General features: G+C 52.9%; 1 protein-coding gene across 1 annotated transcript; it reads left to right on the forward strand.

Moving 5' to 3' along the window:
* On the forward strand, positions 1 to 27780 carry LOC8050877 (regulatory-associated protein of mTOR). Its single transcript, XM_029987405.4, has 26 exons — positions 1 to 330; positions 1212 to 1314; positions 2739 to 2899; positions 3449 to 3529; positions 4626 to 4850; positions 6382 to 6648; positions 7070 to 7300; positions 7964 to 8110; positions 8199 to 8309; positions 10336 to 10413; positions 10481 to 10546; positions 11229 to 11420; positions 12526 to 12784; positions 13289 to 13360; positions 13648 to 13990; positions 14917 to 15043; positions 17332 to 17442; positions 17948 to 18050; positions 18771 to 18897; positions 20137 to 20258; positions 21846 to 21944; positions 23368 to 23474; positions 24011 to 24138; positions 24818 to 25018; positions 26216 to 26345; positions 27041 to 27780. The coding sequence occupies exons 1-26, from the start codon at positions 187 to 189 to the stop codon at positions 27104 to 27106; spliced, it is 3801 nt and encodes a 1266-aa protein (XP_029843265.3). The 5' UTR covers positions 1 to 186; the 3' UTR covers positions 27107 to 27780.
* Positions 27781 to 27926: the final 146 nt, after the last annotated feature.

Genomic DNA, 27926 nt, shown 5'->3' on the forward strand with positions numbered 1-27926 from the left:
GAAAGTCCAGAACGAAAAAAAAAAAAATGGAAGCACACGCTTCTGAGCGGTTACCGCAGTCCCTGATTCACCTTGAAGTTACCCGCGACTGCGCGTACTCGTCACTTTTAAAATGCCGGCTAAAGAAGGTGTGAGTGTCAACCAACAACACTGCAAAAAATTATAAATTAAAAAAAAAAGGCGAGAATGCGGGAGCCGGAGTTGGACGACGACTCGAGCGAGCTGCCGGACTGGAAACTGCCGCTGGCCTTCAACGATGCCAGGCACGCCGAATCGCAGTCCGGCGCCGCACACACCGTCAGCACGCAAACGTGGAGGATGAAAGAACGGGTAGGCTACGGGACACGAACCCCTTTGATGACTCGCTCGCGAAAGAGACAGTTGACGAGCGATCGCACGGCGAGCGTGTGCCGGCGGGACCGGCGGTCCGGCGCACGTTTGGACGTTGGTTCGCTCCTTTTGATGTAACCGAAAGTCCATCGGGCGGTCCTTTTTAACGGGAGAGTGTAACGCCGTCCTCGTAGCCTCGCTACTAGCTTCGTTCTTCCCTCCGGTCGTCGGGTTGGACGAAACTGCGATGCGCGCGAGGGGCGGTGCAGAGATCATCCTGACCTTGAGACCGCTCTGGTCACGAGGTGACGAGTGCTGTCACGTGACTGGTCGCCGTGCCCGCCGCCGCGACGTGCGTGCACGCAGCGAGCTTCCACGAGGATTCCCCGCGTCGTTCTTGGCGCCGGGCGAGTGGAAGCTCCTTCCGCGCATGCGCCGAATGACAAGGGGCAACGTTACGATGTGTGGTCGTGTGGCCGCTTCTCTAGACCCTGGAGGGACTCGATTGCTTGCCATCTCGGTGTGTTGTCGACGCCTGTGCGCGACGGAAGACGTGTGCAGTGGTGTGGCAGTCGTCGCGGTGCTTGGAACGCGTCTCAGACTGGTGTTTTCACTGCATCGTCATGAGTGGTTCCTCAATTTCCGCCTGACGGCGACAACAACGCACAAGTGTCATGCTGTCGCCTGCCACGATCATGGCAGCGCCACGGGGTCTTGACGTACGACAGCATCGCACTCCGGCATTAGTGATGGCGTTTGTCACCTTTTGGGGACCGCCTTTGACGCATCGGCAGAATGAGATGCCGAAACACCAGTCAGGGACACGTTACGGGCAAGGTAGTGGTGTGGTGTCGTCCCACCGGCCTCCTTTCTGGTTTCAGATGAAGACTGTGAGCGTAGCCCTGGTGATGTGCCTCAACATAGGAGTGGATCCACCCGACGTGGTCAAGACGCAGCCGTGCGCCAGGCTCCAGTGCTGGCTCGGTGAGGATACCGGCATCCGCAGAGTTACCGCAGCACGACGACGGTCGTGCTGGCCAACTGTCGGAAATGCGGAGCCACACCGCATTTCCGAAGACTCCGCATTTCCGCATGCGGAGTCTGTCTGCTTTTTGCAGGGGTTGTGGGGATGTCAGAATGCCAGGCTCCAATTGGCTCTGAATAAAGAATATGGGGTACACCTCAAAGCAAGCTGCCTCGAGGTCTACCCACTATCCTTCAACCAGAGCCAATCGGAGCTCTGCAAAAAGAAGCGGACGAACTTGCGCTCCGCATTGCTTCAGGGTCCCAAGCTGGCGGCCAAGCAGGATCTGCCTAAAAGGTCGCCGGTGTACAAATAAGCTTTACAAAGATCCATTTAAACCTGTTTCACCAGCTCGGAGGGAAGGTGGGTGCCAGCAGTCTTGCCACAATTGCGCCCACTTGTAGTCGCCGCCGGGATGAGAATGGCGGGAAGGTCTCTCAGTAGTTTCATCACCCCCAGTGCATGCTTCCTACCTCTGGCAACAACTTTGTGTCTCGTTTGGGCATGCACGCACGGCCGAAGCATGGCAGAAGGCTACGAGCGCATGCCGGACGCTAGGCGCATGAAAGGGACTTTTTGCGCTCCTTCCCCTGCCGGTGACTACTGCAAACGGTTGCTGCTCGTAGTTGTAAGCGGGGCTTCAATTTTTGCAAGCACGCCATTGCTGGTGGAGAGGGAAGATGTGGCCCTAGAACAACTAGATGGGCTACGCTTTGAGTATGAGCCCTTCATTCTTTGATATTTCTCGTAGGCACCTCCACGTTGGGGCTAAATGCAGAACGGGCACAATTGACGATTGTTAACGTTAGGAAGAGGGACTTTCTGACCTTTGGATACGGTGTCTGCAAGCTTGGCAACATTGATTTGTTCCGTTGCGGTTCGATTTGACATACCTGGAGGACCAAACGCCGTTTCCTCCAATTTTAGATAACTGGGTACGACAATCTTAAAAGGGCATGAAACCGCTTTCTGCAACAGTCTATTTATGGTCATAACTCAAGCTTTGGGCTCTAAGCATTCTAAAAAAAATACTATCGCAGATGCGAATGGGTACTGCCGGACGAGAAGAAGGGCCGGGGTCTTCTCCTCATCCGACGGTGCCCTCCAGTGTCTGTGATAGTTTTGAGGTAATCAGTCTTTTGGTACTGTTTTTAATACAGGAATCAACCATGCATGAATGTAATGTCTGGCTTTAGAGATGATTAGAGCCCATGGATATAGTTGAGACCATATATAGACTATCTCAGAGGGTGGTTTGTGCCCCTTTAAACATCAAGATGGCTCAAATGTCGGTACTGTCAAGTGTGGCTCATTCGGTGGCTCTAGCTAGGAGAGCAAAGGTGGCACGCGAGCGCTCGCCAACGGCGCGTGTGGTGCGGTGCAGACCCTTTACAGTCGCCGCCGCAGAAGGCCCTGGAGGCGATTGGGGCGGCCCTGCAGAAGCAGTACGAGCGGTGGCAGTCCCGGGCACGCTACAAGCTCAGCCTGGACCCCACCGTGGAGGAGGTGAAGAAGCTCTGCTCCTCCCTCCGGAGAAACTCCAAGGTATGCCCCGCCCCCGACGAGATTGGCTCGACACGACGTGGCCTTCGTCGCCATTGCACCGTTAAAACCTTACGGCCGGTTCACACGTCTGCGTTTGAGTGTGGCCGACTTCGTTGCAGACGCTTGCGACCGCTTATGGCTGGAGAAGACACAGGCGTCATTTGTCACCCTGGAGCACTTTCGGCCTGCCTACGTTTTGCGCGCCATTCTCTCACCGTGTGTGTGAAAAAAGTTTAACAGCGTTAAAGGCCATTTCTCATAGGTGATGCATAGATTTTGTCTCTCGAATACTGCGAAGCCTTTGGCCTGGTTACACGCTGATCGGAAGAGTTTCAGGGCTGCCCGATAGATTGTACTGGAGTGAGCTCTTGTTGTTAGTTATCTCAAGCGGTCACACTCAAAACGCCGACGCGTGATCAGCCTTCAATTATCACCATGTTTTCCAAGAAGCGGCCCTCTCTGGCTTAGTTGCTTCGCCGCTCGTCTGCTGCTGGCACCTCCCGCATCCTGCTCTGCTGAGGTGCCTCCCTTCTCTCTTCTCTGCTGCAGGAAGACAGAGTGCTGTTTCACTACAACGGGCACGGGGTTCCCAAGCCTACGGTCAACGGCGAAATCTGGGTGTTTAATCGGGTGAGTGATGCGACAGGTAGCGCTTGACTTCGCTACGTGTTAAAGTGGACTGCAGCGTCCGTTACAAGCTGTCGAAGCCAATTCAGCACCCACGACTTCATGCACCACGCATCACTACGCCCATCTGACTCTCAATTAACTCTATTGACTTGTAGCATTCGCTGTGGTCTATCCTAAGGTGAAACAATGTATGGGGGCAGTTTCTGCTGCAAATGAGGATGCATTTAATGCATCATTTGAAAGACAGATTCCAGGGGCTCTGCGTTAAACACTTGGCGAAAAAGTTGTCGAGGTTGCCAACCGCCACGATGGGCAGTGCTGCGCTTGACCTTGGCGCTAGCCGTTCGCGGTGGTCAGCGATCTCGCTTACTTTCTCGCCAAGTGCACGGCTTAGAGCCCCTGGGGTTCGATTTTGGTCACTGTGTGAGCGAGATGTAATTTGCCTCGTAAACCGAGCAAACGTAGCGTTCGTAGACGTTTCGTCTAATAACTTGAGCAAAGAATGCCATTGTCTGCTGCAAAGCACCATTTGGAGATGAAATAAACAGAACACCAAACGTCGTCTATTAACAGATCGGAAAATAAAGTAGATCGTCTGCTGCAAACTGTGCTCCGCGGCGAAGTGAGATTGAATGCAGGTTGAAATCGTGATTGTCTGCTATTTTGTGTTGGGAGCAATGGACAACCCGCGCTTATTTTGATGATGTCAAGTTGTTCTGCTGCCTTACATCAGCCGACATCGACCGGTGGAACAAGTGCCAAGGACAAGTACATCGGACACCGCGAGATTTTTCACGCTGTTTGTGTGTTGGCGGGACGTTCTCACCAAAATATTACCCGATTTCAAACTCACTAACAAGTTGAACATGTACCATTGGTTGATTACGTGCAGGCCATGGCGCCGCGTCAAATCAGAAGCCGAGAACGCTCTTACTCTCACCACGAGCAAATTCATATCCCCAGGAGTCAGGTTCCGAGTATGGTCCTTGCATCCTGGCAGGATTCAGAGCAAAGGCGTTCAGTGTTCGCTTCTTTCTCCAGCCTCCCCTTCATGAATGTGATGAGAAACAAAGTCGCTGTGTTGCGTCGTTTGCAGAGCTACACCCAGTACATCCCGCTGTCCATGTACGACCTGCAGCAGTGGATGGGGGCACCTTCCATCTATGTGTACGACTGCTCCTCGGCGGGGCTCATCCTCGATTCCTTCAACAAGTTTGCCGTCCAGCACGAGCGGGAGTTCGAGATCTCCCTCGGGGTCAAGGGACAGGCCCCGCCTTCCTACAGGGGCTGCATACAGCTGGCCGCCTGCAGGCCACACCAGGTGGGGCTCCTCTGTCGTCATTTTGAGCAGTTTTATATATTAGGTACAAGTTAACTGTTGTTATTGAAAGCACTGGCCGAGTGGCACGAGTCATCACCCGATTTGAAGAGATCAGTGTTGTGCATTCATCCATGCATCCATCCCCACCTTGTCTTGGAGTGTGCGACGACCCAGCAGGTGGGGAGTTTCACACGCGGAGCAACGGTCCAAAGTGTCGACACGCTTCCTTTACAAACTCGAGGCTGTTCGGCATCCAATCCCCATTCTCAAGTGCCGATGCAGTTGAATCCTCGCTTGGTTGGCTAAAGGGCTTCCTAATGGGGGTGAGAAAGGGGATGAGACATTTTGGCTAGGAAGTGGTAATCGAGCACTGGATCTGCGGGAAGGTGAACAGGCATCTCACTATTGTCTCTCGGAGCAACCATAAGAGGTTTTTCTGGTATGCGGAAGAAGACAGTTTGAACCTACGGCATTTGATGCTGACCACAGTGCGGCTAGGAGAGGCGGGCACGCACTCTCTTTACGTTGAGTACAGCTACGTCTTCCCTCGTGCCACTCTGCACCAGCAGCTGTAAACTGGAACAGAAATTTCAAACGCTTGTCTGCAACCTTTATTCTGTTTCTCCTAAGCTATCTTCAAGTTTCCTCCCCAGTCTCAGGGTTTGAACATCATGATTAATACACACGAGCTCTTCTGCACGTTGACCATTGTTTCAGAGAAACCAGGTGTGATTACAGGGTTGTTAGGTTCTTTTATTGCAGTCCCGTTGCAGGCTGAAAAAAATGAAAGCCGTTTACAACTCCCTGTAACGCCAATTAGAGCGCAGCTCTTGAGGAGGAGGAGGGAAGGGAACTGGGGGGGTCAGTTGACCTCGGAAAGGGGGGGGGGGGGGGGGGGGTCACGTGACGATGACGTCATCAGTGATGATGACGATGACGATGTGGTTGCCGATGACGTCATTGGCATCCGCATCGTCATCGTCATCATCACTGATGACGTCACCAGTGACATCACTGATGAGATCATCGGCATCCGCATCATCATCATCATCACTAATGACGTCATCGTCACGTGGCCCCCCCCCCCCCCCCCCCTAGTTCCTCCCGAAGGAACCCGAGGTCCTCCCGAGGTCCTCCCGAAGGAACCCGAGGTCCTTCCGAGGTCCTCCCGAAGGAACCTGAGGTCCTTCCGAGATCCTCCCGAAGAAACCCGAGGTCCTCCCAAGGTCCTCCCGAAGGAACCCAAGGTCCTCCTGAGGTCCTCCCGAAGGAACCCGAGGTCCTTCGGAAGGACCTCGGGTTCCTTCGGGAAAATTTACCCATAATGCACCGCGCGGTTACGGCGACGGCGACGCCGCTCAAGCCGGAAACGGGCGCCTAAGAGCTGTGCTCTAAAAAGTGATTTTCCCTCCTCATACATCGGCTTGGTGGGGCCAGCGAAGGATATGGCGGCGTTCTTGCCGCTGCTTGGAGTGCCACGGGACTGCCTCTGGAACATCCCTTGCACGTACCATGTCTTTCTGCGGCGCAGGTGCTGCCCATGAGCCCCGAGCTACCCGCAGACCTGTTCACGTCGTGCCTGACCACGCCAGTCCAGATGGCCCTGCGCTGGTTCGTGCTGCAGGGGGGCTCTCGCCTGGTGCCCAACGTCACCCTGGAGCTGCTTGAGCGGGTGCCCGGCCAGCTCCACGACCGGCGCACCATGCTCGGGGAGCTCAACTGGATCTTCACCGCCATCACGGACACCATCGCCTGGAATGTGCTGCCCAAGGCCCTCTTCCAGAAGCTCTTTCGACAGGTGGGCAGGTGGCGGCCACCTTTGAGCAGACAACAGGTCGCCACTGCGCCTGCTGTTAGTGTCCCGCTTAGTCCATGTTGGCTGGAGGATTGTCCGGCTTTGTCTGTGCCAGCCAGGGAAGTGTCCCGCTTAGTTCATGTTGGCCAGAGAAGTGTCCAGCTTAGTCCATTTCAATAAAAGGTCTCTCGATATGTGTTGACCAGGGGGGTGTCCCAAATTAGTCCATATTTGCCAGATAATTCTCCAGTTTAGTCTATGTTGGCCAGGAAAGTGTCCAACTTAGTTTGTGTTGGCCAGAAAATTGTCTGGCTTAGTCCGTGTTTTGGGCCACGGTTGACCGAGGTCTGCTCTTGCTGGCCGGTCGTTCGGCGACCAGCGTTGGTTCATGCACCCTTGCGGATGCTTGCCTCCCCGTGCCCAGGACCTGTTGGTGGCCAGCCTGTTCCGCAACTTCCTGCTGGCGGAGCGGATTATGCGCGCCTACAACTGCCAGCCCATGTCCCAGCCCGCCCTGCCGGCCACCTTCCAGCACCCCATGTGGCAGGCCTGGGACCTTGCCCTGGACCTCTGCCTGGCACAGCTCCACCGGGTCCAGGCGGGACAGCCCTTCCAGCACTCGCCCTTCTTTGCCCAGCAGCTCACTGCCTTCCAGGTAGCCACGACGAGATGCGTCTTCAAAAACTGAAGCTTGTGTGGGATTTCCCCCCCCTCGAATTGGTGTGATTGTAGTTGTAGAGCATCTGTCGTCGATGTCGCCAAATTGCTTCAAAAAGAAAATCCCAGAAACCTGCCGCGGTTTTCTCAGGATTCGATCCTGGGTGCACTGATTGTGAAGTGAGTGCGCTACCACAGAGCCGCGCCAGCTGCTTCAACATGCCACCCAATGAACCGCGTGTGTTGAGCACAGTTGCATGTATGAGTCTCGTGCAGCACCCGCTAAACGGCCCTACTTGCGTTAGAGGATCTCTGTGTGTATGAAATAGACAAGTGCGTCACTGTCCGAGCAGACATTGGCGATGGTTCCTCCACGTAAGGTGCAAGATACATTAAAACAGATTACAGTCGGTGACAGATTCCAGTTGATGCTCTGCCTTAAGTGCGAGCTTTCTGCCCTTGATAATGCTTTGTTGCACGTGCAGCGAAAAGCCGGCAGAAGGCGAGAGGTGCTTGCTGGAGGCAGAGCATCTGCAGGGCTCTTAACCTGTCACCGACCTTGGGGTTCGACGAGGTGTCGCAGCTGTTGCTGAATGTACACTTTAGATTCACTCAGGACTGTTAAATGTCTTGCGTCTCCACCCTTTGCGTCCCCGCGCAGGTTTGGCTGACCTTCGGCTGCGAGCGGTGCTCCCCTCCAGAGCAGCTGCCCATTGTGCTCCAGGTGCTCCTGAGCCAGATCCACAGGCTCAGGGCCTTGGACTTGCTCGGGAGGTTCCTGGACCTGGGACCCTGGGCCGTCAACTTGGTGAGGGCGCATCTTCCCGCTTTGGGGCGGTCGGTTCTCCCGAAGTGGAGGTTCTTGGGCGGTGTGCCACGGCGCTCGTCCTTTCCAGGCCCTGTCGGTGGGCATCTTCCCGTACATCCTGAAGCTGCTGCAGAGCTCTGCCCGGGAACTGCGGCCCCTCCTCGTCTTCATCTGGGCCAAGATCCTGGCCGTGGACCAGGTGAGGCACACCCTCTGTCCGCAACGCTCCTTTGGATTGGGTTCGATTTTGGCGACTGTTAATTGAAGTGAATTGGACTGTAGGGTAAAAATTCACTGAACTCATTGTTCAAAATCCAGGAAGCCACAAATTTTGTTTGAATTATTAGAAGTTCAAATTATCATAAATTCGTCTAGATATGACACAAGCTGAAATTATGCTTTGTTATGTGAATGTCTGCACATACAAAGCAGATAGTTGATGATTTCACTTATGGAATGTTGGTGAAATGTATGAGGTAAGTTTATTCGTTTCTCCGAAATGTTGTCTATCATACCGTTCAGAGAGCACATGACACTTCAAAACAAAATAAGGTTTGTTCATCCAGCAAAAAAGTTCTCGATCGTGGACTATTAGCCCCTTCGAGCGCGCTTCTTTCTGAGCACCGGTGCACTGCAGAGAAGGGGATACGGTCCATTCGTCACATGCACACTCGTCACAGGACGATTGGTCACAGGACGATTCGTCACACAGGAACATTCGTCATAGGATGACTCGTCACGCGGCCAACCGGTCCCACAATAGTTCGTCCTCCCAAAAATGTATTGTTCAATTTGGTTCGGGTGGACAAAGGCGAAGAATTTGTAACGAACGTTTTAGCTTCTGATTCGGTCCCGAACATTGAATGTTGGTTGGGCCTCACAAAGTGGGTCACCTCTTATCTTAGCATGTCTTTCGCTTCTCGAGGTCAAAGAATTTGTAACAGACGTTTTAGCTATCTGGGTCCGTCCTGAACGGTGAATGCGGAGGCCATAAAAGAGCGACTATTTTTGAACTGAGACTACATTCGAAAGGATGGAGGTGATCGCAACATAGAGAGGTAGAGCCATGATGCTGCACGAGGGGTACTCGTACACATTCGGCAGAATTAATTCCGATACTTGTTGGTTTTGTCGAATAGGTGTATGCAAGGCAAAACTAAAAACTAATTTGGCTGCCAGTCGGATTATTGCTCGTTCAAGCCTGCAACTGAGATCAACCTGCTCAAGACCCGTAATATAATGAAAGGAAAAGCGGATGAGTATTGTAATATTAGTTTATATAACCATTGGTTTACGTGACAGTGGAAAATCGTGAAACTCCTCATCAGGGTATGTGGGCAGATGTTGAAATTTACAATTTACTATCGTCCCCTCCTCGATCAATGTGACCAGTTGCCCGCATGACGAGTCATCCTGTGACGAATGTTCCTATGTGACGAATCATCCTGTGACCAATCGTCCTGTGACGAGTGCGCATGTGACGAATCGTCCTCATCCCGCAGAGAAGTAACGTTGCTTCTCCGCAGTGCGCCAGTGCTCGAAAAGAAGCGCACTCGACGGGGTCGCAAGAATAAAAAGTCTGAATTGTACGAAGATGCCGTTTGAATTAGCCGGCTTACTAATGCATTGAAAACATTTTAGGAGAACCAAACTTTTGAAATTTGTTTGAATTATCCGGATGTGCTTAATGTCCTAGTTTGCATTATCGTGAGCCTACAGTAGGCACTACAGAGATTGTCATACCTCGAGGCGTTTAAGGCACCTTGGACACGCTGGCAGACTTTTAGGGCAGAATTGCATTCTGGCGAAAGTTTAATTGGATTTCGTGTCGTCCGAAGGCACGCTTCGGAGGGATCCGGAAGCCGGCAAGGCTGCTGCCTGCCAAACCTTTGCTCCACCAACCACCAACTGCGTATGTCAACTCACATTGTGTGTCTACAAGTCGTGCTTCAACACGTTATGAGTTGCCCTATTAGATGCTCTCTGGCCTTAGTATGCGTCTATGGATTCTCCCCGTCATCCCACGAAATTAGAAAAGGCGGGAGGAAACGATGAAGCAACACTTTGAAAGGGACGAGCCATTTTGCGTGCGACAGTTTCATCGATAGACTGAAATACAGCTGCAAATCGTATTGCCCCACATCGCGCGCCGTTGTCGTGGGTCAGGCACGGATCGAGCGCCGGCCGGCCTCGTAGAGAGAGGCTGACGCTGGCGTGTGTCTCAGTCCTGCCAGGTGGACCTGGTGAGGGACAACGGGCACCGTTACTTCCTGAGCGTCCTCTCCGACACCCTGTACATGCCCGTGAGTTGCCCCCTGGGCTGTGTTCGGCGGCGTTGGGAGGCTCACAGCTCCCTCAAAACACCCGCAGGCGGAGCACCGCACCATGGCCGTCTTTGTCCTGTCCTGCATCGTCTGCAACTACCCCAGCGGACAGGTGGGTGCCGCCGCCGACCCGCAACGGGGACCCGGCGGCACTCGTTTTTTGCACTCTTTTAACAAAGATTATGGTTTTGGATGGCGGAGGGGGGAGGGATTTTGTAAAGAGATGTAACAGTAAGACAAATGTAATGTTGCCGACAAGATGTAGTGTCACCAACAAGATGTAACCTCGCAGACAGATTTAACCCTTTAACGGTCGGGTTTTTTTTTCCTCGAAAAAGATGTTTCCCAATGGTTGGGTTTTTTTCCGGGGGAATAGTATGAAAATGGTCAATGCACAGTTTTTCTTTAATTGTCTAGTGGGAGCATGTGCAGTGCTTGCAAGCTGTTTAGGTTTAGAAGTATTCAATTAAAATATTGAAGGCAAAAAGTTGTCTCCTTCCATTCAATTTCATTTTGGCACACCCACTTCCAGAGCATTCCGGCACCTTTAGCTTCCTAACCGGAGGTACTTTACAAAACCGCTCCGTCAGATGATAAGCTCTTACACTTTGAATTTAATTCTTAAAAGCATCGGAAGTCTGAATCAAAAGAGCCAATGCTCCCACTGGCACTTCCGCCAGGGCGGCCTGTATGCGAAGTCAGCATCACATGTGCGGAGCATCCAGGAGCGTCCATTTTGTAAATATAAATGGCGGGGGCCTGACCGGGAGCACCGTCCGGCGGTCTTTCGGCAGGAGGCCGCACTCAAGGGCAACGTGATAGCGCTGTGCACGGAGCAGCTGACGGACCCGAACGGGCACCTGCGCCAGTGGCTGGCCCTCTGCCTGGGACGCACCTGGAACGGATACACGGCCGCCCGCTGGTGCGGCATACGGGACAGCGCCCACGACAAGCTGGCCACCCTGCTCAGCGACCCCGTGCCCGAGGTACGTCCCCCAACCCGTCGCTGCGTTCTGTTGAGCGGTTCCCAATCGGGATTGCTGGCGTTGCAATCGCGGATCGTGGACCACGACGTTTCACGGATCCTTTGGCATCAAGGCGTCGGGACCTTGCGGCGATGGCGGCTCGAAACGTTTGCCCTTATTTTTTTCCATAACTGCTACGATCAACCACCGGGATCACAACGTCCGATGTCGTAATGGGTGGCACTTGGCATTTCCATACGTTGCCGCCTGCATGGTCGAGAAAAAATGCTTCTGTACTTCTAGGAGATCCATGTTTACTTTTACCCGAGTGTAATAGGTGAGGAGGCCAACATGACCTTTCTAAGTCAGTCTCCTGAGCGTTCAAACATTTTAGACAGAATGTTCCAGATACCGAGGGTAAAAGATAAGGAGTCCAGTGCGGCCTTGTGTTATTCCAACACTTTGACGCTCGTTGCTCCTTTCTCAATACTCTTTTTTATTTCTTCTTTTCAAGCACAAGTCCGCCGATTAAACCTGTATTTTCAGTTTTACGCCAGTCTATCCTTTTGCATCCGTGACTTGGAGGTCACGGATGCAAAAATTGAAAATGCGAGGTGCGTTGATTACGAGAGGGGAAAAAAAAGTCCAAATATTGGTACCCGTTGTGGGGGTGTGTTCATTATGTGAGTGCATTCATTATGCAAGTAAATACAGTATATTTTCTATTTATTTTTGCGCATCAATATTTCTTGGCTTTTGACAGTGATCGTTTAATCTCGCGGAGTCGACAAAACCTTCGCTTTAGTAAAATCTAGTTCCAGGGTCACCTCATAGATGACGCAGGCGTGCCAGTGCATTCTCTCATCAATAGAAAGCACCAGACCTCAATCCTAAGCAAACGCAAATGTGTGGACGGGCCTCGGCATGCCAACTGCCGCGGCACAATTCGTCGCAACTTCGAGGCCACTTTTAACGCTCGTGCGGCACGGGGCGTCGAACGGAGCGCAACGGTCAAAGACACGTCGCGGCACCACTTTTTCGCCGTCGCCTTCGAATGTTACGAGCGCCTAGTCCGAGGGTGCGTGGCTGCACCCTCATCCCAGCACGTTGGCCATCGCCTCCCCAGGTGCGAGCAGCGGCGGTGTACGCCCTGGGCACGATCCTGAACTGCCCGGCCAAGCGGACAGACCACGCGGACACGGTGGACCAGGGCATCGGCATGAGCCTCATCTCGTCGGTAGCCCACGACGCCAGCCCGCTGGTGCGCAAGGAGCTGGTGGTGGCCCTGCAGTGGCTGCTGGCAGTCTTCGAGACGCAGTTCGTGGCCGTGGCCTTCCAGTTCCTCGAGGAGGAGACCAAGGAGCAGTCGACCTTCCTCAGCCCGGGTACGTGGTGGCAGAGCTTCTGGCACCTGTGGGCGCCCACTCTGAGGGGAGCCGGTTAGGACCGCCGGCGTGATTTTTGTGGCAAGGGTCGAGGGCACTTTGATAAAGTCTTTAGGTGCCCTCCGGCAACGGACTGGCGTGTCCGTGGCTTCCGGTGGGACAGAAAATCAGGTGGTGCTTCGGCTCCCGGTGCACTCTCGCTTCGAAGGTTTAGTTTTTTCCCAGCAGACTTTGGGGGTTGGAGTACCGTGGCCAAGTGACGTTTGCATCGGTGGGGGCAGCGACTATATTTTGTTAAGATGGAAGCTTGCACGATTTGGCGATTCATAGTAGCAGCAACGGCGCAAAACGACGAGGACAAAAGTTGAGGAGACACCTGGAAGGTCGAGCGAGGGTGCTGTTTGTCCTTCCATTTCATAGCTAGTTCCTTTGAGTGGACAGAACCGCCCGAGAAGCTGTCTTGGCCGCGCTGGCATCTGGAGCGGGGTGGGCTCTTTGTTGCAGATTGCACGCCAGCGGCGATGAAGAAGGTGGCCTCGAGGGACCGCATCAAGCTCCTGCCCATCCCCAGCAACAGTGAGTGGCTTCCGTCCAGGACACCCGCGTAGGGTGTCGATCGGACGCCACTGGGGTCTGTGGTCGCTTTTGGTGGAAAAGTTGTTCCTCCGCCGGAGCGTAGGAGATGGCCGGTAGGGTATCTGGAGCGTGTTTCCGACCGCCGCGTCTTCATTCGTGGTCCTTCGATTTCATCCGGATGATGTCGTAGAAAGGTCATGTTTTTGCCTGCCGCAATCGTGGCAGTCACCTTTTTGGACGCGAAAAACACACCAGTCGAAGATGCGTTAGGGGATCGCTTTGCGCAGTCCTGTCCGCGGCGGTGGTGGACGGCCTCCCAGAGGCAGCCCTGGCGGCGCCCGCACAGCCTCCGCCGGCGGACCGGATGCGGCGGGTTTCGTCGAGCACGTCCATCTCGAGCCTGGGGACCCCGTCGGGGGCCCTGGGGGGCGGCGGGGTTCACAGCCAGGTGTGGAAGGCCCTGCAAGCCCTGGGGCACGACCCCCACCCCGAGGTGGCCCACCTGGCGGGGGTGCTGCTGGGAGCCTACAAGGACAAGGCCCAGTCGAGCTTCGAGTGGCGCAACCGCCGCCGCAACTCGGTCTCTCACTCGGAGCCCTCCTCGCCCTCGGGGAAGGCCGGCTACCTGGCGTGAGTGGGGCTCCCTCGACGGGTTTTCAAGGTCGCACGGGTTCCAAGGTCGCGGTTATTTTCAAAGCCGTAAGGACCTTCAAAGTGACGATGATTTCCAAGGCCGCCCAGACCTTCAAAGCTGTGCAGTTTTTAAGGGGTGGATAGCTTTTCAAGGTCATACAGATTTTCTAGGTAGAGAGTGCGACACTGTTAGCGCGAACAAGTGATTGCCAGCTTTTAGTGTTTTTTCTCTTAGAATTAAAAGGCTGTCATCAAAGATACCATTGTTATAGAAAGAGCTCATCTAGGGCTCTAATATAAGGGGTAAAATTGTGTGCCCACTAGTACTCCTTCCTAATAAAATGCGAAAAGGCACCGATGTCATGTTCGCGCCAGCAGTGTCGGATGTGCACCACTGTCATTTGACGGAATATATTTTTCAAGGTCGCAGATTCATATAAATTGCAAGATTGTACAGATTTTCAAAGCCATATCGATTCTCGCTCGAATTTTTCTATGTTAAGCAGATTTTCTATCAGACTTTTTATGGCATACGGATTTTCAACATCGTGGATTTTCAAGGTTGCACCATTGGGGAAGTGGGTGAAGAAGTTTCCTCAAACGACCTTGGGAGGGGGGCAAGAGATAAGCCACAATACGCACGAAAGAGATATTGAGGGAGCTCTATCAAGGTCACTGCAGCTCAATGAAGCCAGCAGGATTCGGCTTCCTTAGTCAAGCTAGCGACCACGCACTCTCGAGTACGCACTCGCATATTTTCATACCAGAACCTAACGACCTGGCGACATCCGGAAATGGGATTGATTTGGCCTTGCTGCAGAATGTCTTCGATCGATTTGTGACCCAGCATCAGTTCCTTCGGGTAGCCACGAGCGTGCCTTGTGGGACGCCCCGGCTGTGACAGTTTTGCCCCATGCCTGCAGGGGCGACTCGCCGCCCGCGCTGCATGGCCAGCGGCCGCAGCCGACTCGGGGCCATCCGTTCCAGCAGACGGCCCACTTCAGCCGCTCGCGCAAGATCTTCGACCGGGGTCCCCAAGTGCCCGCCCCAGTGAGTGCCCCCGCCACGCTCCTCGGGTCAGACGATTCTATGCCAGAGCACCTCTGGCAGAACGTGCGGCGCCCTCTGCAGGGCCGAAATGAATTCTGGGAATTGGCTGTATAGAACTGGTTGTTGCTGACAATGGAGGCAGTATGGGTGAGGGTGGGCGAGCTACTGCGCCACACCCTCTCTCACACGCTTTTTTCGGTGCCACGCGGTGTAGGTGCTGCGGGCCCAAAAAGGAACGCACAGGACGTTCCCGCGTGTCGTCGTGCACTTGGCAGCCTACGTTTTGGGATGTTTCGCTCCGTACAGTTTTGGAAGTTTTCCGTAAAACAGTCGGACGCCGAAATGCGTTTCCCGATTTGGCATGGGAGGAACATTCTTTCTTTCTACAGCGAAGCTCTATAAGAGTTGCATGTCGGATTTCTGGAACATTTTTTGTGTCATCATCCTCGCCGAAAAAATTTCTTTAGCAATTGAAGCAATAAGTGCACATCATGCATACAACATGCAGCGTAACATTTGTTTCAAAGCACAAAACAAGCATCCGAACCACATAATTGATGAAATTCACAGGGTCTCTTATGTCATCCCTAAGAGGACTTGAAGGCAGGCGAAAGCCCAAGCGCCCATGCATTAAAGACAGATTTACCCGCTGAGTCATCCCTCTTAATGTGCTGACTTATCCTTCTCAATTTCTGAGCCATCCTTCCCAGTGTGCTGAGTTATCATCTTAACTCGTTTAGTCATCCACTGAGTGGTCACTTAAAGGTTGTGGTACCTTTTCTGTCGCCTACTTTGAGACATATAAGGCTTTTGCCTTAATAAGGCACTCCTGATAACAATGCGAAGCGCTTAGCACGCGTTTCTTGGACAGAATTGCAGTTGCTTAAGCCGCCGCGGCAGCGGCAGCGTACAAAGTCTTTCATACATAAAGAAGTTTTGGTACAGTGCATTTACTTTTCTTTCATCAATCACTTGGTATAGACCCTTTTCCTATTTACAAACGTGAACTGCCGCTTGCGTCCCAAGCGACTTCCAGTCACGCCGTCTTTGCAAGCCTGTTGAGCTTGCTTACGTCACCAGTGCTAGAAAGCATAAATGCTGCACAAACAACAAAGTTGGAGATTTGACGAGGCCCTTCGGCTGTAGAATATTACATCTTAAAGGAGTCATGAAACGCTTTTCCAACTTTTTCCTGTTTAACTTTCCTCCTCAACTCATAAATCGCGCATTCTACCGAACAGTTCAAGAAGAGGGAAAGCGGGAGTCCCCTCTTGTTTGGACTCTCGTTTGTGTAATCCGGACACATCCATTCTCCCCCTAGAAGATTAGCCCGTCACTCAAAATTCAGACGAAAGTTGCTTTCCCTACCCCGTTCACCCCGAAGCTGACAATGCTGTGGATGCTACGTGCTCCTCAGGCCAGGCACACTTCTTTCACGTGATGTCGCTCTCTCGCGCATACCCACGCACAGAGAATGAAGTCGGGTGATGAAAGGGGGGCGGCTGGTTGGTCCGGCAAGCGCTTGGCTTCCGCCACAATGTCAGCTTAGGGGTGAAGGGACTAAGTGAGGTCAGGCGCCGTGTGACGTGCGTTTGGAGCCGGTGACGCGCTTTTGGGACCGCAGATGTATCCCAGTGAAAGGGCAGAGAGCTTACGAAGGGAAGGAGGTACGAAATAGTCCGCAGTGTTTTCGAATTTTCATACCGAAAGTCGGGCTTTTGACTTTCTACCTTTTTTCTTTTGGCCCACTGAACGACATGTGCAATTAGTAAAATCCCAATATAAATTGATTTATTCCAACTCAAAATTCGTTTCATGGGCCCTTTAAAAGAGGCAAGTTGGTTTACAAGAATACTCAAAAAAACATTTTTAACAGATCTCGCACTTCTTCGTTCTTTTGGTGTTCACCTGGAGAATTGGTGGTGAAACATTTCATCCACATTTCAAGCAGCGGTGTTAAGGTGGCCTTTGTTCATTCTTTTTATAAAGTTCTCTGGGACGTAAAAAGCTGGAGCACCACCTGGTGGCATTTGCCACAAAAAGGGTCTATAGTGCAGTGAGCAGTCATTGCAGGTGATACCACAGCTTCGCTGTCCAACCAACTGCTCAGCGAGGATTGAAGTCCCAACTTTTTTTTTTTTATGGAGGTTTCGCCGGTTTGGTTAAAACTGGCAACTATGCCGTCTATGGGTCACGCCGGAAAAGTAGCTCGGTTCCTGGCTTCTCTTTTTCCTCCTGTCGCGAGTGCCCGGCAGAAACCACACTGACCGCGGGGCCCGCCCCCGTAGGTGGCCGAGGACGACACGGAGGAGCAGGCGCAGCCACAGACGACGGTGCCCCTCGTGAGCACGGGATTCGTCGAGTGGTCGTCGCGCTACTTCACCCGCCCCTTGGCCAAGGTAAGAATGTGCCCCCCCCCCCCCCTCCCCTTTCACGGTGTCTGTGGCCGTGTTCCAAAATCTACTCGATCTGACTCCAGAGTAAAGGTTTTCTACCTTTAGTCGGGAGTAAAGGTTGAAAATCTTAGTGCTCGGAACCTATTCGTAACTCTTTGGGTCGTCTCGCAATACGACGCGCGGAAGTAGCTCGGATCAACTCGAGTAAGACGTGGAGTACGAACGACCCTTTTGATTCCAAAAAGTTGCCCCGACACTCTGCCCACCGCTGAGTTGACAGTGTGGTGGAAGCCACTCGCCCGTCGTATCGACCGTACATCCATCTTTCGCCGTGTGATCCCGCCCACTCCGACGTGCAGAGAGCGAGGTCGGGCAGCGATCGATATTGTTTATAGAACACGTAGCTTCCGCCGCACCGTCGGCTCAAGTGCAAGCAGGGTGCTGGGGTTGTCGGACGTATCGAGTCGTGGTACGATCGTTTGTCGCCTGACCACGTCCTTGTCACCAGGCGTCCCAGAACGGAGACCCGGAGAGCAAGGAACACCAGGAGAAGGAGTGGAGGTTCCTACGCAACGCCCGCATGCGTGCCCACGCGGAGCGGCGCAAGGCTGGTGAGCGAAGGCACTCCTTCTTGCGCGTCTATGACTTTTGTTCGTTTGGCCTTGCCGCGGAATGGCTTAGATCGATTTGGCATCTCTTTTAGGAGCGGCTTTGATCGACCAGGCCTCGTCGTAAGGTGGCTTTGATGTTGACTTGGCCTTGATGTAGATTGGCTTTGATATTGACTTGGCCTTGTCGTAGAGTGGCTTCGATATTGACTTGGTTTTGCCATAGAGTGGCTTTGATATTGACTTTTCTTTGGCGTAGAGTGGCTTCAGTTGGTTTAGCCTTGCCACGGAGTAACTTTGATCAGCTCGATCTTGCCATAAAGCGGCCCTGATTGATCTGGTACCCCGCATTTCCCGGCGGGGCAGGACATTGCCGGAAACCACGGCCAACAAACGTGGGCTTGGAGCGAGACGGCCAAAGAACTCTCCGACAAGCTCGTCCCGCTCTACGTTTGCCCGTGGGAAACTGTGGCGAATTTTCGGCTCACGTCCTTTGCCCTGTGGCACCGGCTCCTTTCGGCTTCCGCTGCCCCTTAGCCGACTCGGCCCGCAAAAGGAGCCGACTCGCGTAGCTTGCCGTGTTCGGGCGTGCCAACCGTGTTCAGAAAGCTGTGAGCCACGTCAACCCCCGACCCGTTCGCGCGTACCCGAGGCGAGTGCCACGCTCGGCACGTATGGGAACGGTCGTGGGTTGCAACATTGCCGGCGTCCTTCCCCGTCCAGGCACGTGGTCCGAGACGGGGCGGGTGGAGGAGCAGGTGTTCTACAGCCGGTGTCCGAGCGTGCCTTCCTGCCTCGCCTTCCACCCCTACGAGCCGGAGCTGTGCGTCGCCAACAAGGACTCCTACACGTGAGCAGCCTCTCTCCTTGCCTCAATTTTTACGCATTCTTGTTTGGTGAGGACGGCTTTCGTGGCTTTCGCGCCGCAAACCCGCATAATCATCAGCCTTGGTTTTGCGCCTTACTGGGGTCGCTCGCTGCAAACAGGGGTGTAATGTGCGATGGCCCCTAGCCACATACTATACTACTTCATCTTGCATGTGTCCATGGTGCGGACAAAAGCACGGGCACGTAAGCGGAGCTCAGCCAAACGTTTTTGTTTGTACTAGAACATGCACATGGAAGGTGCTTTCGAAAGCCACACGCCCGTGACTGTGCGTTTGTCCGCGTTGGAGGTGTTTGTGAGATGAAATATAGGTTTCTTTTTGCACCTTCCGGTGATAATTCTTTTTATGAAATTATTATCCACATCTTTTGAACGCGGCTCTGTTCAAAATACCATCGTTACTGCTGTCTGCGTGCGGACAACCATTCGTGAGACAAAAAAAAAAAAAAAGTGAAAGCCGTTTACAAATCCCTGTAACACCGAATCGGAGCGCAGCTCTTGAGGAGGAGGAGGGAAGGGTACTGAGGGCCACGTGTTCTCGGGGGGGGGGGTCACGTGATCCCCCCTGAGGGCACGTGACCTTGGTGGGGTTAACTGGGGGCAATCACGTGCCCCCCTCAGAGGTCACGTGACCTCGGGAGGGTGTCACGTGACCTCGGGTTGTCACGTGACCCCCCCCCCCCCCCCCCCCCCGGGTCACGTGACCAAAATTTTTCCGCTAGATTTAGCGGGGAAACTTTCCGCTAAATTTAGCAAGGAAATTTTTTCCGCTAGATTTAGCGGAAAAATTTTCCGCTAGATTTAGCGGGGAAATTTTTCCGCTAGATCTAGCGGGGAAATTTTTACGCTAGATTTAGCGGGGAAATTTTTCCGCTATAGCGGGGAAATTTTTCCGCTAGATTTAGCGGGAAAATTTTCCCGCTAGATTTAGCAGGGAAATTTACCCATAATGCACCGCGCGGTTACGCCGACGGCAACGGCGACGCCGCTCAAGCCGGAAACGGGCGCCTAAGAGCTGCGCTCTAAAAAGCAAATTTTGTGGACATCTGTTTTGGGCAGTTGTTTGACACGAATTAACGCGAGTGCATTGCAGTGGTGCAGCCCGTCGGCAACGCTTTTCATCAGTAACAAAACCCCGGCTAGGTGGCACAGGCTGCCTTCCGATTTGGAGAGTTTGGCCGTACGCATCCTTCCGTCTCGCAGGCTCTGGGACGAGCACGGCAGTGCCCAGAGTTGCCACTCCAACGACAACCCGCCCCAGACCCGCATCACGGCCCTGCGCTACCTGAACGCCCACGACCTCTCGCTCCTCCTCACGGGATTGGGTACGCCGCCCCCCCGGTTTTCTGCACGTTCCTGCAAGTGCAGGCACCGATACGTACCCCCACGGACGGTATGAGCCGAAATGTTTTTTTGAACGGTCTGAAGTATATAAGACTTCAACTTCACGACGTTTCATTTTAAATTTGGACCACTGCTCTCAAAAACACAGAAGCACGAACAACTGTTTCGGGTCACATCGTCCGTGACAGTATACATTGGCCATGCGGACGTCTGCGGCCAGTGCGTGCAGTAGACTCTCCTTAATCCAAACACCAGAAAGCCACGAATTTCGTTTGAATTATCGGAAATTCATCTAAATACGATGCGAGATAAACTTATGATTTGTTACTTGGATGGCTAGACATACCTTGCAGATATCTGATGATGCCTTGCTCTACAGAGGCCTACTAATTATAAGCTGGTATGCCACTCAATAAATATTAGTGAAATGTTTGAGATGAGTTTAGCGATCCCTCAAAAACGTTGTCTATTGTGGACTGTTTAGACAGCACATGACACCTGAAAACAAAATTAAGTTTGTTCATCCAGCGAGAACATTGTCTATTGCGGGCTCTTGGCCCCGTTGAGCACGCTCCTTACCGAGCACCGGTGCACTGCAGAGAAGCGCGCTCTACGGGGCCGCGAGAACAAGAAGTCTGAATTACACACAGACGGTCAAAGGAGGCGAAATTTTCGCACCTATTTCTTTGTGTTGACGTGGTGTCCTTTATGTCGGCAGCTCACAAACACCAGCGTTTCATTTGTAAGCGCAAGAAAAGCAATTTTAAAATGAATAAAACGATTTCCCAATACCATCTGGTAGTTGGGGGGCCGAGCTTCGTTGGAATGTTTCGCCTCACAGGTCCATTAGGAGCAGCGCCGCGACGCGGCGTGTTCGATGGAGGCGCCCGGGAAAAAGCAGCGCTTGGCACACCTCTCAGTTCTAGTACACCATACCTCAAGTATTCCCACTTGGCGGGATTGTAAGGTGTTGACGATAAAATTGGCGCTACCTAGTGACGACGATAGTAATTACGGTACCCTTGGCCGTTTATGGGGCCGTGACGTCGCGAGCGTGACGTCGGGGGCAAATATCCTGAGACGCATCGCGCCACCTTGATGGCCGATTTTGAAGTGCTCGCCAGAATTCGTCGGTTGGAACGAAAAATATAGCCATCTGCTGAAAATACAAGCAAGGGATTATCATTTACAGATACGGATCGTATTTCACCCACTTTGAAGTGTTCCGGGGATATTTCAAGTTTCAAATCTGCAGCTTATAAATACATTGAAAACATAGCGGGACAACCAAAGTTTTGAAATTTGATTGAATTAACTGGAATCATGAAATATCCGTGTTTGAATTATCGCGAGCCTACTGTATTTCGTGCAAAACGGGAGCTTACTGCTTTTAGTTTGTTCATTTTTGTGCAAGTGTGGAGCAAAACATTATTGACCGTTGTTATTAAAAACGTCGGCTAGGTGGCGCGAGCTGCCTCACAATTTCAGAGTGTTGGCTCTATGCAACCATTCGTCCGTCCTGTGGTGCGAGCCTGGGGAGTTAAGGAGGGTGTCGCTCTCTCTTTCAGATGACGGTGCGGTGAGGGTGTGGAGAAACTACTCCTCTTCCCAACGGCAGCTAGTGACAGCCTTCCAGGCCCTGGGAGACGTGCCGTCGACCGCACGAGGTTTCTATACTCTCCCTCTCACTGTTTCTTTTGACGTAGAAAAATGTTTGAACAGCAGGAGAGGCCTTATTACAGAACGTTTCGGGAAGAGACTCCCTTCGGAAGTCTCTTCCCGAAACGTTGTGTAATAAAGCCTCTACTGCTGTTCAAACATTTTTCTATGTTTACGACTTTCTTGGTGAAGACTTGTTCATTAATACACTTTGTCTCATTTGAGAGGGATGATTTTTTTGTGTAATTATTTATTCATACTGCAGGCTCATCCATTAAGAACAACAATACACCAAGGCACAAAAAACAAACTGACACCTAGAAGAGATCACGACCATTAGTTAAAAAGTATTTTCAGAGGGGCTCAACTCTAAAATTTGTAATGAATGTCTCGATTTTTGTACGATCAAGAGTAATTTTTGGTGACTGGTTTCATGCAGTTACTGTCTCGGAAAAAGATTAAAATATAAATGTATCATGATATGCGCGAAACTCCCTTATAATTTTTTTGTTGTTAAAACGAGCGTTTGCTTGCAACACTGGAGTCGTGTACAAAGGGCACTTTATTTGAGTTTAACCGTCATACAGTGTGTCCCAGATAATTCGGACAAAACTTATAAGAAAGGCGGAGCGTTCTGCAAAAGGTGAAACCAACTGTATGTTGTTTGAGTCTTACAAAAGTGCACAATTTTTTTTGAAGTGTGGTTAGTTATATGTACAGTTGAAGCTCGTTAATTCAAACTTGTGGATAATTCAAACTAACGTACAGGTACCATCCTATGCATCTCCATTGGAGGAACTCCCGGTAATTCAAACTTTGCTTTGTTCAAACAAATGCTTGATTCCCCTTGAGTTTGAATTGACGAGATTCTACTAATTAAATAAGACTGATTAGCTTACTTCTTAAATATTCCCCTAGGGGCTGACGTGTGAATTGGAAAGCTGTATAGCGCATTGAGAAATACCTAATTAAGGTGTTTGCTACATTATACGTTGCAAACACCCAATTAAGGTGTTGGCAACTATTTAAAAAGTTAAGTAATTGGTCTTAATTAATTAAACAACTTAGTGTGCTATGAAAATTTTGTGCACTTTCATAAAACACTTGCTAACAACATACAATTGGTTTCACTCCTACAGAGTGCTCCGTTTCTTTATTTTTTTTTAATGTTTGGTGCAAGTTATTTGGAACACCCTGCATATTATGTACATATACTTTAATCTCTTTTCTGAGTGCCTGGCTTCAAGCGTTTCGAGTCCTAGTAAACCAATAATTTCAGTCACATTAACAGAGATTTTTTTATGTGCCGGGTCTCACGAAAAAAGTTACTCTTGATTGAAAGATGGGTCATGTGATATTATGACGCCACACGGGACGATTTTGGCCCAGTGCAGCGGACTAGAGCAGCTCAACAATGGCGTTCCCTCGCAGGTGCTGGGATGGTGCTGGACTGGGACCAGCAGACGACCACCCTGATTGCGTCCGGAGACGTCAGGGTCATCCGCGTCTGGGACACTGGTCAGGAGAAGAAAATCCTGGTGAGGGACGGCCGCACACAACTTCGGTAACCGGCGGTGTAGCAGCCGCTGAGCGGTACCTCCAATGTTCGCGTTCTGCCAGGCTGCCGGTACTAATGGCACCTGCCGTTCCATGTTTTCCGACGGCACACGAAATCAGCGGACCAGTCCTCGATACCGGCCGTTGTAGACTACCGCAGAGGGAAGTGGTTCGTAAAAAATGGCACCGTCCCATATCTGCCCAACGTCGCGATCCTGACAGTTGGTCGGAGAAGTTCCGGCAAAAAGTGTCGGCGAGCGTCGCCGTCGCTGCAGCGTTCTCACTGCCGAAGCTTTTGTGAACTGTCAATCTGAACGGCAACCTACAGTGGAACAGGCGTAGCGCGACACTTCTAGGACGTCGTCGGGCGGAAATTGAGAGCACGAACGGGGACGCGCTAATTGCGCCAGTCGTGGATATGATTTGGGCACCGTATTGTTGCACTTAGACACGCAAAGCCTTCCCCGGGTCGCTCTGTTTTCGCGGGGTGTGCAGTGACGCGTGGCACCCCTCGCAGGACATGCCGACGGGGGCGGACTACCCGATCACAAGCCTCTCCACGGACCACCAGGGATCGCTGCTGGTGGCTGGCTGCGGGGACGGAACCATCCGGGTCTATGACCGGAGACTGCCGCCGGCGGACTGGTGAGTGGTGCTTGGTGGGGCGAAGGTCACCGCCGCGGGGGAAGGCCGAGCGGACGACGGGCACCGTGCTGCTTCGGCGACTCCGAGGCAAAGCACCAGACTAGGAGTCCCCCCGTCGGCGGGTTCGGATCCCAACTTGCAATCCGTTTGGGGCCGATCGCAGATAGGGCGCCGCGCGACAAAGATTTCGGTGGCACGTGATCCCCAAGGATCAGTTTGCCGATCACCGGCGGCCCCCTCTTGCTGGCAACCGGGTTGCTGCGTCAAGGAGAGGGCTTCTCTGTGGGGCTGCGTTCCTTGGAATTATGCCACATGCCAGCCAATGGGGTGGCTGCCACAGACTGCAAGCTTCGCTCCATGCGACAGGAGAATTTATGTGCCGTTTGGCGCAGCTTCGAGAGCTGATAACACCGGTTCGCTCCATGGGACAATTAATGCTTTTGCATGAATAATCGAAGCGAGGACGGAATTAGGCAACCATTTGCCCGTAACAGTGGGCACCTTTAGCTTCTTGTTCCTAGGGAGTTGGGCACGCGACCTTGCAATCCCTCTTGCGGGTGATTGCATTGATCAGTAAACCGGCCCAGGTGGTTGCAATTAGACCCCCCGTCCTTTGCTGGCGTACCAGATGCCCTTCGTTGGTTTAACCGCTTGATCTGACGACGCGCGCGTCGTGCAGCCGCATCATGACCCTGAGGGAGCACAGCAGCTGGATCGTGGACGTGCATCTGAGCGTGCGGGAACGGCGCATCACGAGCGGCTGTGTGACGGGCGACGTGCGCTTCTGGGACCTGGGTCAGACGTGCTCCACGCGCACCCTGGCCACCAACATGGACGTCACCGCCATGGCCGTGCACCCGGCCTTCGACGCCTTCGCTTGGTCAGTGCCCCCCTCTGCAGCCTCCTCGGGTCATTCAGTGGCAGGCGTCGCGGCGCCTAGACGCGTCTGTGTCCGGTGCGTTAGGCGTCCCGTGCCGTCCGTGCATCGAAAGCGGTCCCGGAGTGGCAGCACATAACGTCGCGGGAGTTGGCACGCTGTGCCCTCGGACATAGAAGTTACGGCGAAAAAGACGAGCGAATGCGTTACAACTTTTGACTGTGGTAGCTTTTGTGAAGTGTCGATGCAGACAGCGAACCACAGCAAAGCAGGCATCCTCCTCCACTGCCGCTCCACCTTTAGCATCGCAGCTTGCGACGGCACAATGCAAGTGTCACGTCGCCAGTTGGAAGTCGAGGGACCACAAGGGCGCGGTAAGCGCTCCAGTCGGAGACACCTTCCAGGCACCATACCGGCATGGCACGCCAGGCCATGCCGGCGTGCCATGCCCTTGTCCACTGCCGGGTTCCGCTCTTTCGAAGTCCGTGTGTTTCTGGTCTAGTTCACAATTGCGTTGACATAGATGCGGGGGGCTTCAGGGAATTCACTGATGTCCCAGCTGGTGCATAATGAATTCCCTAAAGCCACCGTATCCCCTCGCCCGGTATTGTGGTGCCTCAACCCTGTCCCGAGCGGTGTGCGTACCGCGTCCTCAATTCATGCTCCTCCGGTTTCCACCTAACGGCGTCATCAGTGTCGCGCCGTTACCTGGCACGATTCTGACTGTGGCACAGCTAGGCTAGATGGCACTAGGTATTGCCCGTCATAAAGCCTTTAGCATCCGTCCAGTGATCCATAGAAACCCAAGGGCGAATACAGCGGATGCCTCTGTTCCGCCGTCGGTTGCTCTCCGGCTTGAAAGTTTGCGGAAGCTTCGACAGCTAGGAGTCTGGACGCCGCGACGACTGCAACATTTGCGTTCGCACGTCCTTTTCGCCGCAATTTGCGTGACCGATCGCCAAGATTGCGACATCTGAGAGTGTGATACGCTGGCTCCCGAGACATACTAATTTGTTGCCTATTTCGGATCACTTTCGATGCATGGGCGGTACAAGAGGATAATCGCACCAGTGGAAGGCGTGCTCTAGGTACCGTATGGAAACAAAGTGTATATGGCCTTGTCCGGGGCACTTGAAATGCACCGGGAGGGTTTTTAGAGAGGGGGGTTCAACAACGGCGATGTTGACTTGGGTGTCGCAGCGGCTCTGCCAGCCAGGTGATCAGCGTCTTCAACAAGGAGGGCGAAAACATCGGCTCCATCAGGCACCACGACTGGTTCATCGGACAGCGGATCGGCCCGGTCTCCTGCCTGGCCTTTCATCCGTTCAAGGTGAGGCCGTGGGCGCTCAGCGTTCGGGCGAGTGCCATCGTTTAGTTCTGTGCGGCCCGTCGGCTAACGAAGCCGGGTGTACAGCAGACTTTCGTAAGCCGAAAGGGTCGCCGAGGACAAGAGCGACTCTTTGGGGGTTGCCCAAAAGTTGTTTGTGTACTCGGTGCGAATTATCTTTGGCACCAAAGTTTGTACAAGGAAGCCTTCGTGGCGCTGGAACTGGGAGCGGAGGCTTTTTGGGAGACATTCTTTCCGCACTTTTCAACCTACAACAGATTACTTCAATGAAAAGACGGTTATTGTGCAGGCGAGCTGGTGTAAGTTACAGATGATCATTGAAACCCGTTGTCTGTCCCACTTTCTTCTTACTTCACGAGTTTCCGATATTTAAACCACAGTCTCGGGTTTCAATCATCATGTATAGATTACTTCAACTGGGCAATCGCTCGCAAACTACCGGCCGACCCTACGACTGCGCTCTCTCGGCACGAGGACATCTTTTCCTCTCGTGTGTCGTCAGCAAAAAACGATTGATTGTGCACGTTCAACTACTTTCTTTTTAAGGAAGCAAGTGTAAGAGTTACTTTTCTGGCAGCGGCTTTGCTGCAATAAAGTGCTTAAAGCTTCCCAAGGTACACCGAAACGCTTATCGGGGCCCAGTCGCAGCTTTGCAAGAGCCACGTCTCCCGTTGCAGATGTGCCTGGCCGCCGGCAGCACAGAGTCCATAGTGAGCGTCTATGCGGCGGACCGCAAGCACTGACCTCCGGCGTGGCCCCCCCCCCACCGAAGCCATGGCCGCCTCGCCCCCGCAGTTGCGGTCCCGCCGTTAGCAACCTCGTCCCACCCGTCAAGTCTGGCAATATCGAACAACCTAGGCAAAGGGACGAGAGCAGAACGCTCACCGCTGGAGAAACTGAAGCCGACTCGGCGGTGGAAGCCGATCCGGGGATAAGAGCCAATCCAATGGTGGGAGCCAATCTGCCGATGGGTGCCAATCAGATGATGGGTAGCGATCCAATGACAGGAGCCGATCTGATGATTGGGGCCAATCCAACGATGGGAGCCAATCAAAGGATGGGCACCAACCGATGCAGACGACAGGTCATCAAGTGCCACCCGTCGGCGACGGAGGCAAGCCTTTGAGGAAACGAGCTTCCTCGGATGGCCACTAGCCATTAGGGACGTGCCGGCCACTTCGGAGCATAGTTTTTTTTGCCCCCATGCTTTCGAGCAAACCTCTGGTGGGAACCTTCCTATGCCGCCCGTGTAGATAGGCGGGGCAACTAGGGCGTGTACATTGTGTTTGCAAGGGACTGCACCCAAGTGCTTTAATCATCCGTTGTTTCACTGCCGCAGATGGCCGCGGGTGCCATTGGCGCAGGTAGCTTTGCTGTGGACGATGTCTCACATAAAAGGCACATTGTTTTGTTTGGAGCCTTGGGTCCTCTATGTGCATGCATTTGAGCACGACACATGCTCTACACTCCACACGTGCGTCACAGCTATGGTAGCACGGTAATTTGGTCGTATAGCTGTGTGGGGCTATGAAACAATTTTTGGACTATGCACGGTAATTCAGT

The sequence above is a fragment of the Ixodes scapularis genome, unplaced genomic scaffold, assembly GCF_016920785.2.
Source record: "Ixodes scapularis isolate PalLabHiFi unplaced genomic scaffold, ASM1692078v2 PGA_scaffold6__148_contigs__length_123643588, whole genome shotgun sequence".
Lineage (NCBI taxonomy): Eukaryota > Metazoa > Arthropoda > Arachnida > Ixodida > Ixodidae > Ixodes > Ixodes scapularis.